General features: G+C 45.7%; 1 protein-coding gene across 11 annotated transcripts in view; it reads left to right on the top strand.

Moving 5' to 3' along the window:
* Positions 1 to 1,337: 1,337 nt before the first annotated feature.
* LOC309529624 (uncharacterized protein) overlaps positions 1,338 to 18,460 on the top strand; it is a 304,631-nt gene continuing 287,508 nt past the window's right edge. For all 11 annotated transcript variants that reach the window (XR_014218205.1, XR_014218206.1, XR_014218207.1 and 8 more), the window contains exon 1: positions 1,338 to 1,546. Coding sequence is in view for 1 of the 11 variants with exons in the window: in XM_082218032.1 (XP_082074158.1) it covers positions 1,468 to 1,546 (79 nt within the window). In the remaining 10 variants the exon portion in view is untranslated. The remainder of the gene's footprint in view (positions 1,547 to 18,460) is intronic.

The following is an 18,460-nucleotide window of genomic DNA, read 5'->3' as shown; positions in this document are numbered from 1 at the left end:
CAGTCAGTCGTTGGCACTCAAGTTGCGCTTGGAGAGCTGATGAACTCCTCAAAAAAAACCCCCACCACCCCGGGTCCTGGTGTTTTGTTAAAGCAGCAAGTATCTGAAGTCTCAAAGAGCCCTGCTGGATTGGATCGCAGACCCATTTAGCCAAGAATCCTGTTCTCACAGCACCCAGCTTGAGCTCCCCAGTTTGACTATTCCCAGCAAACTGAGATTCAGGTCGCTTCCGACGGCGGAGGAACCCAACACACACGCGTAAGGCACGCTTCGTTTCCAACCTCTAGTTAAAAAGGTAAAGGCACCCCTGACCATTAGGTCTAGTCGCGGCCGACTCTGTGGTTGCGGCGCTCATCTTGCTTTATTGGCCTAGGCAGCTGGCGTACAGCTTGAGTAATGTGGCCAGCATGACTAAGCTGCTTCTGGCAGTGGCGTAGCGTGGGTTGTCAGCACCCGGGGCAAGGCAAGTAATTTGCACCCCCTAACCCATGGATTTGCGCCCCCTAACACGTGGATTTCCGCCCCCTAACCCTAACCCCCAGATGTTGCACCCGGTGCGGCCGGCCCCCCCTGCACCCCCCACACTACGCCACTGGCTTCTGGCGAACCAGAGCAGCGCACGGAAACGCCATTTACCTTCCCGCCGGAGCGGTACCTATTTATGTACAGCAGTACCTCGGGTTACATACGCTTCAGGTTACACACTCCGCTAAGCCAGAAATAGTGCTTCAGGTTAAGAACTTTGCTTCAGGATGAGAACAGAAATCCGGCTCCAGCGGTGCGGCAGCAGCAGGAGGCCCCATTAGCTAAAGTGGTGCTTCAGGTTAAGAACAGTTTCAGGTTAAGAACGGACCTCCGGAACGAATTAAGTACTTAACCTGAGATACCACTGTACTTGCACTTTGACGTGCTTTTGAACTGCTAGGTTGGCAGGAGCAGGGACCGAGCAATGGGAGCTCACCCCGTCGCGGGGATTCGAACCACCGAGTTGGGCAGGAGCAAAACATCTCCGTTGGTGGTGGTTGGTTGTTGTTTTTTTTTTGGGGGGGATGCTTGCTGTACATGAGCCGCGCCCCCCCGGGACCCGAAAAGTAGCTGAGTGATTTGGCATGCAAGGCTTCTGGGCTGGAGGAAGGAGCCCGATGAGTGAAACGCTTTGCACCGCAAGCGTGTCATAATTAGATCCGAGAGAGAAGCTTCCTGTTTCCTTTTTCGGTTTTTTTTTCTTTTTCTTTTTTCCAAGCTGTCACACAAAATTTGAAACCAGCCGGTAACGTGACCCGCCGCACCAATGATGTGAGCCGAGCAAGGCGACTTTCATTTCTGGCGCCCGTTACAAATGCGAAGTTGTGCGCTCTTCGCTCCTGCGCACGTGGAAAGAGCTGGAGCAGATAATGCTATATCAGTTCTTGCAAAAGGGCCGCTTCTCTGTTATTTTAAAAATCGTCTTAAAACTGCGCTTGGCTCATGGACGGACCCCGACAGCTAACTTCAGCAGGCTGGCCAAACAGACCTAAGGAACCCCCCTCGGCAGGAAGCTATGCTGGTAAGACGCAACTTCATCCGTCTTTTTTACAAAACTGCACTTTGCGCAACAGCTGGCTGCAGCTTTGGACGTGGAGCTCCTATAGCCTCGTTTGCAAATATCACGGGGGGTTGTGTGTTAAAAGCTTCCACCGATCTGCTCTGTAACTGCCCCCTGCTCTAATTTTGGGGGAGGCAGGAAACACCCGGGTCTCAAGCGTGCCAGGAAACGCCTATGCCTGATCGGAAAGCCCTTCTCTCCCCGCAAATTACGCACCTGCTCTCTGGGTCGTTTCTCCAGGTGCTCCAGCCTTGGGCCGGAGTTTTTGGAAACGGGTATTATTAGACTCCGATTCAGCCTTATCCTGGTCTGCAGACGTAATTTGGAAACTTATCATTCATTCAGCTCAGTGATGTGGTCTTGTTCAGTAGAGTGGAAATAATTCAGGAGGGCTAGTAGTAACCTCTGATCAGAAATGTTGTTTTAGCGCTTTGGAAGCGGGCTTGCGGATGTGGTATGGCAGCAGGTCTTAGGTAAGGAGTATAGACAACAGGTTCTTGAATGAGGCAGAGGTCGTTCAGGAAGAAAACTGGAACCCGATTCCTGTTAGCGCTGTCTAATTCTAAGAACGCGAGGCAGATGCTGAGAATCAGTGTGTGTGACTTGCCTCACCTGTGGCTCACTTTTCCTCCACCAGCAATTGATACTTTTGCTGGAATCGTATCTGATGTTTTTGTTAAGTTCTGTTGTCTGGGTTTGGTTTATTTTTTTAAAAAAATTGCAAATTGCATTTTTGAAGACTTGAACTAAAGGCAGGATAGACATACAGTTGTACCTCGGGTTACATACACTTCAGGTTACAGACTCCACTAACCCAGAAATAGTACCTCGGGTTAAGAACTTTGCTTCAGGATGTGAACAGAAATCGCGCGGCGGCAGCGGGAGGCCCCATTAGCTAAAGTGGTGCTTCAGTTTAAGAACAGTTTCAGGTTAAGAACGGACCTCCAAAACGAATTAAGTACTTAACCCGAGGTACTACTGTACTTGTCTATTCTATGGGGGTACAAAGCGCTTTGGGCACCCCAGGGGAGTGTGTGGAGGGCAGGTCATTGGAACAGCCTGGAACAGCCAAGTGTTTTATTCCCTCCCCCAGGAATGAATGGCAGCCATTGACTCATATGAGGAAAAGTAGCAGGATCCATGTTGGGGCATCACAGCAGATGGGAGGGGATAAAACCTAGCTGCACGGAGCCCCTTCTTTGAGAGCTAAACCTGCACCTATCTGCATAGACTCACTCTGCTATTCTGCTTTCTGGTCTTGACAACAGAATGTTGGTACAGTGGTACCTCGTGTTAAGTACATAATTCGTTCCAAAGGTCTGTTCTTAACTGAAGCACCGCTTTAGCTGATGGGGCCTCCTGCTGTCGCCGCGCCGCCGGAGCACGATTTCTGTTCTCATCCTGAAGCAATGTTCTTAACCTGAAGCACTGTTTCTGGGTTAGCGGAGTCTGTAACTGAAGTGTATGTAACCTGAGGTACCACTGTAATTGGCTTTGAAAGCTGAATGGCTGGATTCAGTTATATTTTTTCTCCCTGAAATACACACTGTAATCTTAAAGCCATTTGTTTGGGACTAATCCACAGGAAACTGAATGGGAGTGACTTCTGAGCAGACATGTTAAGTAGACTGTCAACTGGGGTGGGCGGAATGTGATGGCAGAATATTCGGAAGGTTCAGGTGCCAACATGGGAAATTTAAAAACAGCAATTGCCATTTTCCAGGTGTTTTATGATCAATAAAACTAAGAGATGGACAAGTGAGGCCCAGAGGATTGTGTCTTGCTTCCAGACTTGGGTTTCCAAACAGTTTCTGTATTTAGTGAGACTAATTGACCTAGTTTGTTGCTGTTTTTTCATATTTGTAGCCAAGCCTTCCTCCAACAAAATCACTTCAGGCTGCCATTCGTGAACATTTTATGCTCACAAAAGTCCTATGATTCCAGTTACAGATAGGTAGCCATAGTCAAAATAAAAAAAATCCCTTCCAGTAGCACCTTAAAGACCAACTAAGTTAGTTCTTGGTATGAACTTTCGTGTGCATGCACACTTCTTCAGATACACTGAAACAGAAGTTGCCAGATCCTTCTATATAGTGAGAAGGTGGGGAGGGGTATTACTCAGAAGGGTGGTGGGAATGGGAGATTGGCAGATAGCTGAGATGAGCCTGTTGACGACTCTTAACGACTGCAATAGGTCTTACAGGAAAAGGCAAGGGGTGAGAAGGTGAAAAATGGCTTAGTCATGTATAATGAGATAAGAATCCAATGTCTCTGTTCAGACCAGGTCTCTCCATGGTTTTGAGTTTGGTAATGAGTTGCAATTCAGCAGCTTCTCTTTCCAGTCTATTTCTGAAATTCCTTTGTAGTAAAACAGCTACTTTGAGATCTTGTATAGAATGTCCTGGGAGATTGAAGTGTTCTCCTACTGGTTTCTCTGTTTTGTGATTCTTGATGTCAGATTTATGTCCGTTTATTCTTTGGCGTAAGGTTTGGCCTGTTTGCCCAATATAGAGAGCTGAAGGACACTGTTGGCATTTGATGGCATACACAATGTTAGACGATGAGCAATTAAATAGTCCCGAGATGGTATGTGTGATGTTGTTGGGGCCAGTAATGGTGTTGTCCGGGTGTATGTGGCAGCAAAGTTGGCATCTGGGTTTATTGCAGGCTCTGGTGCCAGTGTTCGTGTTAAGTCTGGTTGTAGTATTATTGTGGGTTAGGAGTTGTTTAAGATTAGGTGGCTGTCTGTAGGCAATGAAAGGTCTTCCTCCCAGAGCTTGAGAAAGAGAACTGTCATTGTCCAGGAGAGGTTGTAGATCTCTGATGATGTGTTGTACTGTTTTAACTTGGGAGCTGTATGTGATGACTAGAGGTGTTCTGTTGTTTTCTTTTTTGGGTCTGTCTTGCAGCAAGTTCTCTGTCTTTTTGGGTCTGTCTTGCAGCAAGCCCTATGAGGTAGCCTAGTCTGAAGGAATTTGACTGCCACCCGTTGGCTTTGTGGCAAGCAGGAACTCAAACCTGACCTAAGTCTAACTCCAGCAAGCTAGAGTGCTGGCTCTCATGTCTAGGCTTTCTCGTGTTGCTGTCAGTCAAGTTTTGCCAGAGCTGAATTGTCTGCATCAAAGCCAGACCCCGACGCAAAATGAGCATTGCAGAACAAACTGACAACAACAGAGCATTAAATGCAATGCACCTGTCTTTTTTTATTATTTTGCAAGAACTTGGCTTTCCTGTGGCAGATGTTGCAAAATCTAGGGGCTTCCCATAGCATAGATGGTTACAGAGCTCTCTTCAGGCCTTCATCTTCTCTAGAAATGGAAGGGAGAAGGCGTAGAAAGCATTGCAGGAATGAACAGGGCAATAAACATTTGAATCTTCTCTTTGGCCTTTAAACATGTCAGTATGAAATGTCTAATTCTGTTTTAGCCTGTTTTTAGCTTATTGTTGATTCTAATTACATTCTGAATTTTTTAAATTACCTTTTTTTAAAACCTGTTCTTTTACTGACAATTTTAATGTTTGTTTTATTTTTTTGTAAACTGCTTAGCGGTTCTATTAAGTACTGCCCCCAGCCCTATCTGGATGGGAGATGCTGGGTTTGAAGCCAAACCTTCTACAGCCATAAAGCTAGGCTGTTTCTCATTGTTGCATTTTGTTAAATAAGTGTAATTTTTTTGGCATCCATCTATCTGAGTGCCCCACCCCCCGGGTGACATAGCATCACCCAAGTGCCCTCCCCGGGGCGCAAGCCTGGGCAGAATGTATGGAGCTCCTGGGCTGCCCAGATGACAAAAATAAGCAAATATTTTTGGATTGACCCTGAAGGGGAAAGATCCACAGCTTTACTTACAGTGCTGCCAATCAAAAAAATCAGGACTGTGTTAGACTAGACCAATTTTGCAGCTTCATGTGTTCACAATCTCCTTTTTTGATATTATTCTTCCTTTACCGCCTGAAATATACTCGGAGTCACGTAGTGATTTCATGCTCTTTATTGCGGCTCATAAAACACTGAATGAATTTCCCCCCAAAACCTCTGGCTTTATATACGTTATTTACACATTGGGTCCTGTCTGATTGGCTGATTCTGCTTCCCTCCTGGAGCTTGATTGGGCTACTCCCAATATAAACCACGTGTCTGAAATAGTACAGGAGAACAATCCTGAAGCCATTTCGACTCTCCCAAATTGACGTCAAATATTTCTCTGCAAGGAGGACGGAAATGGGAAAAGCTTTCCAGTTGTCTTTGGACTTGTAGGGGCTTACACCTCCCTGTAAATACAGTCTGGCAAGTATCTGTTAAGCTGAGCAAACTATCAATATGTGTAAGAGATTCAGGAACTACCATGTCAAAGGGATGGCCAGGCTACCCAGAAAAGGCAATCAGATAAGGTATTATCAGGTATCCTGGCAGACAGGAGAGAAGCAAAACACTCATATTTCTGCTGGGGACCACCTCTTTCTGTGATGTATGTTTTTGGGGAGGTGGTCTTGAGCTACAGGGGAGGCAACTTTCAAATGTCTATATAAGAGCTTGCACACCAATGTTCTAGGTCAGGGTTCAGCAACCTTTTTCAGCTATGGGCTGATCCACCGTCCCTCAGACCATGCAGTAAAAGGTAAAGGTACTCCTGCCCGTACGGGCCAGTCTTGACAGACTCTAGGGTTGTGCGCTCATCTCACTCTAGAGGCCGGGAGCCAGCGCTGTCCGCAGACACTTCCGGGTCACGTGGCCAGCGTGACAAGCTGCATCTGGCGAGCCAGCGCAGCACACGGAACGCCGTTTACCTTCCCGCTGGTAAGCGGTCCCTATTTATCTACTTGCACCCGGGGGTGCTTTCGAACTGCTAGGTTGGCAGGTGCTGGGACCGAGCGACGGGAGCGCACCCCGCCGCAGGGATTCGAACCGCCGACCATGCGATCGGCAAGTCCTAGGCGCTGAGGTTTTACCCACAGCGCCACCCGCGTCCCCTAGACCATGTGGTAGGCCGGACTATATTTTTGCGGGGGAAATGAACAAATTCCTATGCCCCACAAATAATCCAGAGATGCATTTTAAATAAAAGGACACATTCTACTCATATAAAAACACGCTGATTCCCAGACTGTCTGCAGGTGATTGGGCCGCATCCGGCCCCCGGGCCTTAGTTTACCTACCCTGTTCTAGGTCCCTAGTCTCCTCCCTCCCTGCATGGGGTGAGCGGGGGACCCTGTTGCAACAGTTAATAAAGATCAGGCTTACTAGCTGCTTTGCTCCTCAATATTCTCTGGTTGGCCTCTGTTATTTTCTCCTACCGATAGAGAACCTACTTAAGGACTCTATATGGGTTCTTAGATACCCCATAAGGGAAAGGGAGCAGTATTTTTCTTTACAACTGTTATGTACTGAGTTGAATAGGATCCAAATTGCAGCAGTCTGATTGGTCCTAGAACAATAGGATTCAGAATGCAGCAGTCTGATTGGTCCTAGAACAATGCAGCAGTATGATTGGTTGGCAGGAACCACCCAATCATGCTCCAGATATAAGTGAATCCACAACCTGATTGGCTTACAGTAGAATTCCAGAATTGGCCAATCATGTGCAGCCCATTGTGTAAATAATGTATATAAAGCAGATACTTTGAGGGGACTTTCATTCATTCCTCCTCACCACTATGAGCTGAATAAAGAGCATGAAATCACTTGGCGACTCTGAGTATATTTCAACAATGCTAGGTAAAGCTGCGAAACATTCCCTATCTGAAGCCCAGGAGAGCAGCTGCTCCTCAGTGTAGGCAGTGCTAAACTAGATGGACCAATGGGAAAGGTGGCTTTCCCTGTTCTTTTGTTCCTGATCTCCTATGCAAAGGTGAGAGTTGCATCTGTTGTTCTGCCTACTTGGCCTCTGCCATGGGGCTCCCAGAAGGTTCCCTATGTGGGAATGTAGCTCTTGGGGTGAGAAGGTTTGCCCATACTGACTCTATTCACATTCTTTTCTAGTGATTGACTCATTTGGGGAGGAAAATAGGTTCTTTGATGGCACTTCTCTAAGCCAAGCTGGTTGACCTTTTTTTTTTTAGGCCTTGCTAAATCCATTGATCAAACCCACATTTACTAATTTCAGAATTAGGGGGAAAACTGGCACCCAGGAATTTAGAGGATCCTTGCCCCCTACAAAACCATACCACTAGCTTGTAAAAAAAATAATTGTCTTTAGAGTCCTCCACCCCTTGAAAATACAAAAATGAAGAAGAAAAAAGCAACTCTGGGGATTGCATAATCATTGTGCTACATCACAGTTTTGAGTGCCATCATTTTGTCAGTCAAATAGCAACTGTCGTAATAGTAAACCACAGCACTGGGTTAATCCTATGCTCTTTCATAACTTTCCTTACTCATTTGTAAACTGGGTTAAAAAGAAGTTTAAAAACCTTGCTATTCATCCCTAGCAAGTGGTTTTGGCTCAGACAAGTGGTCTATACATTTATGTATGTACTTGCTTGGTACATCTATGAACGTTTGTTTTACATATATAAGACCTTAAAATTCTTATAACACTATACATTATGTTAGGACTTGTTAACTAAGCATTAGTTTCCACAAGGCAGCTGTGAAGTCCAGTCCCACCATGGTAGCACAATATCGTGTGCATTTATCAACACAGATATTGCCTGAATTTGATGAAGTTACGTAACTGAGGCTTTACGTAAGTCAATGAACACATTGCATTTTTTGTTTCTTTTAACAAGTCATTCATTCCACATCTCTGAACAGGGTTTTGTTTTTGCTTTTGCTTTGTTTCCCTTCAAAATGTGGGAACATTTGACTTTGATTAGCAAGAGGCCTATTTTAGTTTCCTGTCTCATATCTTCTACCAGGAAAAACGGAGGAGTTTGCTTGTCAAAAAGGAGTCCTCAGCACCCCCTCCCCGCAAAGTGTAAACACGTTTTTGGTGGCATTATTTCTGAGTGCATAGGTTTAACTTGTAAAACACCTTGACCTTTGTCAGCCAGATGAAATGCTACCCTTCGCTTTCAAATGGAAATACGCACAAGCTTACAAAGTGTTGCCATTTAAACTGGTTAGCCTGAAGGAGGAAGCTCTTGAAAGGAAAAGGAGAGAAATACCTAGCCTCTGCTTGACTCTTCTCCTCATCCCCACTTTTATCTGTTTTTGGTGAAACTATAATATAATATAATATAATATAATATAATATAATATAATATAATATATAATAAAGCAGAGACATCACATTGCCAACAAAGGTCCATATAGTTAAAGCTATGGTTTTCCCAGTAGTGGTGTATGGAAGTGAGAGCTGGACCATAAAGAAGGCTGATCGCTGAAGAATGGATGCTTTTGAATTATGGTGCTGGAGGAGACTCTTGAGAGTCCCATGGGCTGCAAGAAGATCAAACCTCTCCATTCTGAAGGAAATCAGCCCTGAGTGCTCACTGGAAGGACAGATCCTCAAGCTGAGGCTCCAATACTTTGGCCACCTCATGAGAAGAGAAGACTCTCTGGAAAAGACCCTGATGTTGGGAAAGATGGAGGGCACAAGGAGAAGGGGACGACAGAGGACGAGATGGTTGGACAGTGTTCTCGAAGCTACCAGCATGAGTTTGTCCAAACTGCAGGAGGCAGTGGAAGGCAGGAGTGCCTGGTGAGCTCTGGTCCATGGGGTCACGAAGAGTCGGACACAACTAAACAACAACATAATATAACTACAATTTTTCTTGCTAGAATACCGGTACTGCTTTCTGATCCGAAATTCTTCGTGGCAATAGGGGTTGCAGACTGAAAATGAGAGCCAACTTCCACCCTTGCAGGGCAGACTCCAGTGTTGATGGGCAAAGCGCCCTCTGGTGGTAAAGGTAAAGGTACCCCTGCCCATACGGGCCAGTCTTGCCAGACTCTAGGGCTGTGCACTCATCTCACTCTAGAGGCCGGGAGCCAGCGCTGTCCGCAGACACTTCCAGGTCACATGGCCAGCGTGACAAGCTGCATCTGGCGAGCCAGCGCAGCACACGGAACGCCGTTTACCTTCCCGCTGGTAAGCGGTCCCCATTTATCTACTTGCACCCGGGGGTGCTTTCGAACTGCTAGGTTGGCAGGCGCTGGGACCGAACGATGGGAGTGCACCCCGCCGCGGGGATTCGAACCGCCGACCATGCGATCGGCAAGTCCTAGGCGCTGAGGTTTTACCCACAGTGCCACCTGCTTCCCCGCCCTCTGGTGGACCGCCTCTTATACAACAATGGGCTCCCTAAGATGGTTGGATCACACCTTGTACGCCTCATTCCGGCGACACCTGCAGCCAAGCTGGTGCCAAACGTATTGCTCTGCTTTCCTTTAGAGAACACAACACCAGCGAGGCCGAGAGGGGGGTCTTGTTGTCTGGGCAGCCCAGGACCTCCATACACGCTCACACTGCCCAGGCGTGTGCCCTGGGGAGGGAACTTTGCTGCTGCTAATACAGCGGTTTGGCTTCACCCCCAATTTGGCTTCACTTTGTGTCTCAAAGGAGTCGTGATGCCATCTTATCAGACCTGCTTCTGGTGGAGTGAGAAGGCCCAAGTAAGGATGAACTCATTTAAAAGTTCTAAGAAGTTCTTAACAGTTCTAAAAAGTCCTAAAAATAATAATACAAAGAACTTGGAGAGTCGCTGCCAGTCAAAGCACTGAGCAGTGGTGTTACATGTTTTGGGGTTTTGTTGGGGGAGGGGAACCACAGCTCAGTGGTAGAGTGCATGCTCTGAGCCTCAGTCTCTGGTATTTCTAGTTAAAAGGATGAGCGTTCAGGTGATCTCTGCCTGAAAAGCCTCTGTCAATCACTCAGAAAATGAACTAGATGGACAGATAAGGCAGCTTCCAATGAATATGCCAGTTTTTCTTTTTTCCTTTACTTAAAAAAAGGTTAGCATCCCCTCTGGAAGTCTGTTTTTAGAAGGCTATTAAAATGGGCACTGCATCAGATATTTTTACACTTTCATGTTTCGTCTTTTTTGTGGCGGAATCATGCTTTTTTGCCATTCTCTTTGGCAGCAGCGCCATCTGCTGTTGAAAGCAAAGGCGACGAAAGATGAAGGATAAGAAAGAGCCTCAAGTGTTTTCCTCTTGCGAAGAAAGAAGTCGAAAATCTGTTCTGTGCATCTTTCGTGCGAACGTGTAATTTTCATTGGCTGAAATGCACGTTCAGGGTTTGTTTGTTTTTGACTGCGTTTCTTTCAAGCTCCACTGCCTAAGGTTGGAGAGAGGTGTGTTTTCTCTCTCTCCATAGATTTTAAGTTAGTCTCAAAAGAATGGGCCTAGCTGTGGTACATACATCTGTACCACTTTAATCTATGAAAAAATGGTGTCTTTGTAGGCTTCTGTACTGTGGCAAATGCTGTTTAATCAGAGATGACAGTATGGTGAAAATAAAACCAAGAGACATGATGGCTCTTTCAAGAATCTCAAAGATTATGGTGTTTCCCCCGCGTAACTTGCATTGATTCTAATGTCAGCTTTTTAAAGATACCAGTTAGGTTGCTGCATCTTTAATAGTTATATAGAAGAGGCGATTGCATGACAAGCTACACCTGCTAAAATTACCTCTTCCACACATCTGTTGCAGGAGCTATTCCCCTTGCACCAGATGAACACCGTTTTATTTGCCTGACCTTTTTAGATCTTTTGTCTACTCTGTTCTATAAATTGTTGTATTTTTTAAAACTCTTTTTTAAGCTGCTCTGGAATACCCTTTGGGGCTGATGATGTGTGGGCAATTAAATCTAAATTAATAAATATTCATACATATGCTCAAACAGCAGACCAGGAACACTCTTGGAGCTCATCTGCGCCACTCCTGACATTCCACATTTTCCAAATCTGTTTTGTGCATTATAGCACTCTGTGGCTCAGTACCTATGCAGTTTGTTAGCTGTTCTCTCATTCTTTTGTACCAGGAACACACATTGGGCCTATTGTTACTTCGGATCTAGAGTTTTGTTGCTTCTTCTTCCTCCTCTTCCTCTTCCTCCTTCTCCTCCTCCTCTTTAAATTTAACCTGCCCATGGACACTTCGTAAGCAGTCCATAAAACCTCCTGATGTGTCCTAACATTAGCTCTCCCTTGATAGATAAAGGAAAATCCAGCTTGTGATCCTTACTAACCAACAAAAATTACAATCCATTCTCAGGCACGCTTCCTACTTAAAGTGCAAGGGGGTCTTCCTCCCTGGTAAATGTACCCAGAAAGAGAAAGTTTCACTCAGATATTAACAGCAGCAACAATGAAAACAAAATGAGGACTGAGGACAGTGGCTTTGGCACAGAGGACAGGGCAAAATAGGATAACCCAAAAAACGTGATATGGCAAGTGCACATTACAAGACACAGTGCCATGTGCAATCGATTTAGAAAACCTTTTTGCATTACTATTGGTTAAGGAGAAAGCAGATCTTAGCTTCAGAAAGATCGACATGCTACCAAGTCAGTAGAAACATCACGTGGTTCCTGCAAATAAAATATGAAAGCAGCAGCCTACATGGCAAATTTTGAGATGGTGTGGGTGATCTTTGTTTCCTTTGCACAATCCATCGCAAATTTCAGGCTCATTCATTCCCTCCTGTTTTGTGTGCAAGAAGCAAAGTATGAGAGCTCTCCATTGTGTCATACGCTGGACGACTGTGGTCCATTTAGACTGTAGCTAGCTTAAGAAAGCCATAATTAAACCATGGTTCATGAGCCTGGCTTGACAACCCACTAGAGTTTAAGCAAGCTGCAGTACTGCCTGTTCAGACAAATGGGAAACTGTGGTTGGTTTAAAAGAGGAAGCAGATGCGCACCAGATGTATGTGCCAGATGAGGAGAGGTAGCATGTGAAGCTTGCATCTCCACACCCAAACTGGTCCACTTATAGTTCACATGTGAAAATGCCCCCAGTTTATGCAGAGTAATCTGTCATTCTTCCCACTAAGATCAGTAAGATGAACACATAATTGTCACGTTTTCCTCTTGAGATCCACCGCTTACTGTTATTTGTAGTAAACCAGGAATGAGAAGCGTATAACTCTCTGAATGGCTCATAATTAAAGATCAGTAATATTTAATGTCCATTCATAATGTCCTTGTGTTCTGTTTAAGAACCAGGAGGTTTTTGTTGTTGTTGGCAATGCAATGGATCAAGAGCAATATATATTGCATTTTCACCTTTAAGCGGTAGATGGCACTAGCGACACACTATTGCTGTCACGTCCTGATTTTTCATGTTTTCCTTGTGTGAGGAAGGCATATATATTTAAGTCCAAAACAAGATCACATTAAAACACACACACCAGCACTTGGCATGTCTGTAAACACAAAGGCCAAAAAGCAGCTGCCACTTCTGATCAGAACCACAGAACAGTTTCCACAAGGTCTTCTGAGGACAAGTTTTAAAAAAAATATATTAAAGGAACTCCTCCGAGGCTCTAATTTAAGAGCCTTGCATGACTCATGTAAACAGAAGTGGCGCAACTGGTGAGTAATCCTGATAGCGCCTTTCTGTAAATATTTAATCGCAGTCAGGCTTCCAATGAGCCAGTCGGATTTTGGGTATTAAGACAATTACGATCTTAAAGGAAAGACGTGAGGAACGGGAAGGAGCTGTTCTCGTTGCATGAGATTTGCTGCTTGTTTTTCTATATTTACTGTTGACCCCCTTTGTCGCATATATTTTAAATTGGCTTTTCTAATTGTTGTAAGCCGTGCAGAGAACTTGGTTCTAGAACGGCATATGAATGGCCTAAAATAGGTAAAGTAAATATATAAATGAAATTCAAAATTCAGCCTACAAACTGAGGTATAATGACACTTTTGCTGCAGATGGAAATATCAGTATTTTGACATTCAGTGTGTGAACCCATGAACATTTTGGGGACAAAAGAAGTGATTTGAGAGGACGTTCAAAATTCTCTGCAGAAAGTAGAGTGGCTTTCTCTTGTTCCCTGACTGTTCCCCTGTCAGCACAGGATCATATAGGATCACTGCTACATCACCCAATCAGATTTGCCTATGAATAATGTTGGGGGGGGGGAGGAAACCAGTGCTTTGCCCTCAAAATAAACTCATGAGAGGGAGGGAAGTTCTGTCTCTGTTGCTCAAGCTGTGCTAGCAACACATCACCCTGATTGCCTATGCGACTGTGGTGCTCCTGTAAACGTTTTCACCCACTTTGGAGGCCTCTGTCAAAATCACAAAAAGGGGGGTGCTTTCCGTAGGTGTTTGCAACCCCTTCTCTTGCTCTGGCACTGTGAACTGACTGAAATTTTAGAGTAAATAAGGTGTGCTGATTACTTGGTCGAGGAATAGGTAGTTGATAGCATTGTGGACTTGAAACATTTAACTCCACCTACAGTAGGTTTTACAGTAAAAACCTAGCGGATGCAGGTGGCGCTGTGGGTTAAACCACAGAGCCAAGGACTTGCCGATCAGAAGGTCGGCGGTTCGAATCCCTACGATGGAGTGAGCTCCCGTTGCTCGGTCCCTGCTCCTGCCAACCTAGAAGTTCAAAAGCACGTGCAAGTAGATAAATAGGTACCACTCTGGCAGGAAGGTAAACGCTGTTTCCGCGCACTGCTCTGGTTCGCCAGAAGCGGCTTAGTCACGCTAGCCACATGACCCGGAAGCTGTACGCTGGCTCCCTCGGCCAGTAAAGCGAGATGAGCGCCGCAACCCCAGAGTCGGCCACAACTGGACCTAATGGTCAGGGCTCCCTTTATCTTTACCATTACAGTAGGTTTTGTCTGTAGACCAGCCTTTGCAACCTTGCACCATCCAGATGTTTTGAATTGCCGTTCCCACCTGCCCCTGCCAACACAACCGTCGTGTCTGAGGAAGATGGGAGCCACAGTCTAAAAGATACAAGGGGGCACCGTGCAGGTGAAAGCTGTGAGATAGGGAACCAGGCAGAGGGCCTTCTCGGTAGTGACACCCGCCCTGTGGAACGCCCTCCCACCAGATGTCAAAGAGAACAATTACCAGACTTTCAGAAGACATCTGAAGGCAGCCCTGTTTAGGGAAGCTTTTAACGTTTGATGCATTATTGTATTTTAATATTTTGTTGAAAACCGCTCAGAGTGGCTGGGGAAGCCCAGCCAGATGGGTGAGGTATAAATAAATTATTATTATTATTATTATTATTGACTTTTATGCAATTTCTAGATGTTTGCTTCCCCAATGAGAGACAAAAACAGGAACCACCACTACCTCACCCCAGGGAAGTCCCGTGCTTCCTTGGGTGGTTGCAGTCTCTTGGGGAAGGGTCACAATGACTGAGGAGAAAAGGGAAATTCATAGCTTGGAGATACAAGCTGAGGTTGGTTCTCTAAAGGCAGTCTAGAGAGTAGTGGTTGGAGAAGCAGATAGCAAGACTGGGCTAAGGTGGCAAGGAAGGTCTTGAGGGGAAGCGGGGCCTCAAAGCAACAGGTAGCTTTTATAAAAACATACCACATCCACCCCAAACTACACACTTGTGCAATGAAGGGGACCATCCTGCTGGAACCATGTGTTGTGATGAGTTAGCTCTGCATAGCTTAGGTCAGGGACACTCGCAAGTGGCCTTTGGCTTCTTCCCTCCTTTCCATGGGGCAGATGCTATGAGTTGGCCTCAGGTGTTGGAGAAGAGGTTCATATAAGAAAAGGACAGGAGAGGTGGAGCCAAGCCAAGAGCCCGTTGGAACCCAAGGAAGCCTATCGTATTCCACAGAGCTATTGAATTTGCTTGGCAAACTCCTCTTTCTCTGCCCACACTGCTAATCCTGCTCATGCATTTGACTAGCAGCAACTGCCCTGGGAAAGAGCTGGTGTCTGGATTGTGGCTGTCTGGTGTCAGCTGGTTTCTTTTGCACAGTTTCTCACCCTTCCGGTCTTGAATTCAATTCGCCACATTCCCAAACAAAGTTCACGTGTCGTTCTTGAAAAGACCTCATGCAAATTTTTGTATACACACTATTGAATGCAATTTTTTCCTAATATGTATATTCATTGTGTAATGTGTTTTTCTGCATACATTTCTGCACTGCAAAATTCGGAGAAGCGGGTCAACTTTGACAGGTGGCCGGGAGCACCCACATATTGGTCACCTGGTGATTGACAGGTGGGGGACCCCACCCACTTGTCAGAAGTTGGCTTGTCAGGTAAGGAGGTGATAAAGATCTGGATTCCCAGGTCAAAAACCTTCCCCATCCCTTCCCCTGGAGTCTCATTGCACAATGACTTATTTATTTAGTTATTCTCCCCCTCCACAACCCTTATTCTCACAACCCTGTTCAGAGGTTCATAGACAGTGAATAGCCCAAAGTCACCTGGCAAGTATCATGGCCGTATAGGGATTTGAACCCTGTTCTTCCAGGGCCTAATCCGACACGCTAACCACTGTATCAGCCAAACATATTCACTTCCATTTGTTGAAAGGAACAACACTTGAGGGGATGTGATCTGAAATCTTCCCCTTTGTATGGGTGTTCAAGATGGGCGATGGTTTTGTGACACAATCGGGCCGCCTTAGCTTTTTTTGGGGGGAGTGGGGAACATATTCTGGTACGGTGCCAACACTATCCAATTTATTTGATGACTTTGTGCATCAGACAAAATGTTCTCGACCCCGTGGAAACATACAGTGCGATTATGTTGACGTCTTCGAAACCTTGCAGGATGCATTGTTGATCTTTTCTTACCAGGTGATATAAAAGCCGTTTTTGGTTCCCTTCCCTTATTTTGGCTCTTAAACAGAAGAAAACAAAACAAATCTGAGGTGGGATGGATTGATTTCTTTTTGTGGGATCATGACAAAGAAGCTCACTTTTTTGCGGGGGGGGGGAGAATCGCTCTGTTTTATACAAAGCACTGCACACATTGGTGGTGCTATGGAAATCGCGAAATAACAATAATAAATAGCTTGGGTGCCTCTCTCAGTGTTTTTAATCTGGTGGCATTATTTTTAAGTCCTTTTCGTTCCGGTGGGAGCACCTCGCCGTCAAACGACGTGTTACATGTGCCCAGCCCTACTTGACGGCGAGCAACAGTCAAGAAATTAGTTTCATTAAATCTTGCCTCTTGTCCCCCGATGATCTCAGCGCACATAGGCCGCTGTGCCTTCCAAGCCAGAGATTAGTCTCCACCAACTGTGAATGGAAGGAGAAACCTGATCTCTGAAAAAACAAAGACTTCCTCCCCCCACCCCCCCACTTCCCGCCCCTCTTGCCTCTCTGTACATTGTGAGCTGCTGGCTTCTACGGTCCAAGGTATTCTCCCTGGCAGGCCTGCTGTAGCCATCCAGAGTCTCTTATCTGCCAACTGCAGTCAAACCAATTTTTAAAAAGGGCTGAATAAGACAGAGCTTATCTGGAGAGCTGAGGCCTTATCTCTAGCCTGTTTGGGAGCTAGCAGCCCACTGTGTTTACAGGGAGAGGAAAGAAATTTCTCAGAAGGCAGCGGGAATTTTTTTCGGCAAGATTTCTGGTCCTTGGCGACTTGGAAGTCCTACGGAGGAAAGCTTTTTAAAGTGCACAAGCCGGTGGCTTTTGTCACGAATCAGTTTCAAGTCAAGTGTCTTGAAATCTTTGGTGGGAATTTGGGCAGCCCTGACTTGTTTCTTTTGTGGTTCAGAAATTACAGAAAGAAAGAAAGAAAGAAAGAGAGAGAGAGAGAGAGAGAGAGAGAGAGAGAGAGAGAGAGACTCAAGCAGGCAGCATAGAAGCAGGAAGTGACATCCGCAGTCAGAAGTATAAGCATGATCCATCGTTTCAACTATGCATCCCTCCCCATTGTAAATCGCTAGTCAGAGGATGGCGTATTGGTCTCAAGCAGGCATGGCCAAACTTGGCCCTCCGGCTTTTATGGGACTACAACTCCCATCATCCCTAGCTAACAGGACCCAGTGGTCAGGGATGATGGGAATTCTAGTCCCAAAACAGCTGGAAGGCCAAGTTTGGCCTTGCCTGGAAAGCAACATGAAGCTCAAAGTAGGGTAAAATAGCCTTGCATTTAAGCACTAGCCTGGTAACCACAGGCAACTAGGAATCGCAAGGAAGTGAGTGAGCAGGCTGGTAGTAGAGGAACGGGGTGCTCTGTTCCTTCTCTGCACCCGTCATATAAACCAAGTTGGCTGCTAGAGGAGGGAAGCCCCCTTCTCTTAGCTTAGCTTATAAATACAGCTCTTCATGCCTCCTTTGTCAGCCACTAAAAAAGCTTTGCAGGCTACTACTGACTTAGGTGCTTATTTTAGAAGGCCCAGGTGAAACCTATAATCTGGGCTGGCTTAGTTGGTGTCGAATTATGCAGGGTGCATTCCCCCAGGAGGCAGTGATGACAACCAGCTTTGATGGCTTTGAAAGAGGATTGGACAGATTCACAGAGGAGAGGGCTATCGGTGTCTACTAGCCAAGATGGTTGTGTTCTGCCTCCACAGAATGCCAGTTTCTAGAAAGGTACTCTTGTGATCATGTTCTGCCCCTTGGTGATCCACAGGCATCTGGTCAACCACAGTGAGAATGGGATGCTGCAAGAGATAGGTCATTGGCCTGATCCAGTTCCTATGATGTTCTCCCATAGCTTGCTCCCTATTCCTTCTTCCAAGCAATGAACCTTATTTATGAACCTTAATTGTAATATGCAACACAACTACAAAAAGCAACTTAATTTAATACATTACAATGGCAGTAATATTCTATGACAGTTTATTATAATAAAGTTATGACACGGGCAGTTGCTGTCTCACAATGGCCCAGGTCACACCTTGTGGGAAACCATTGTAAATCTGGGGTGCTTTGCTCCTCTCCAACAGTGCACAGAAGAAGAAGAGGAGTTTGGATTTGATATCCCGCTTTATCACTACCCTAAGGAGTCTCAAAGCAGCTAACAATCTCCTTTCCC

Source organism: Podarcis vaucheri, assembly GCF_965113315.1.
Source record: "Podarcis vaucheri genome assembly, chromosome: 3".
In the NCBI taxonomy this organism is placed as follows: Eukaryota; Metazoa; Chordata; class Lepidosauria; order Squamata; family Lacertidae; genus Podarcis; species Podarcis vaucheri.
This window is presented reverse-complemented; position numbering and strand designations above follow the sequence as displayed.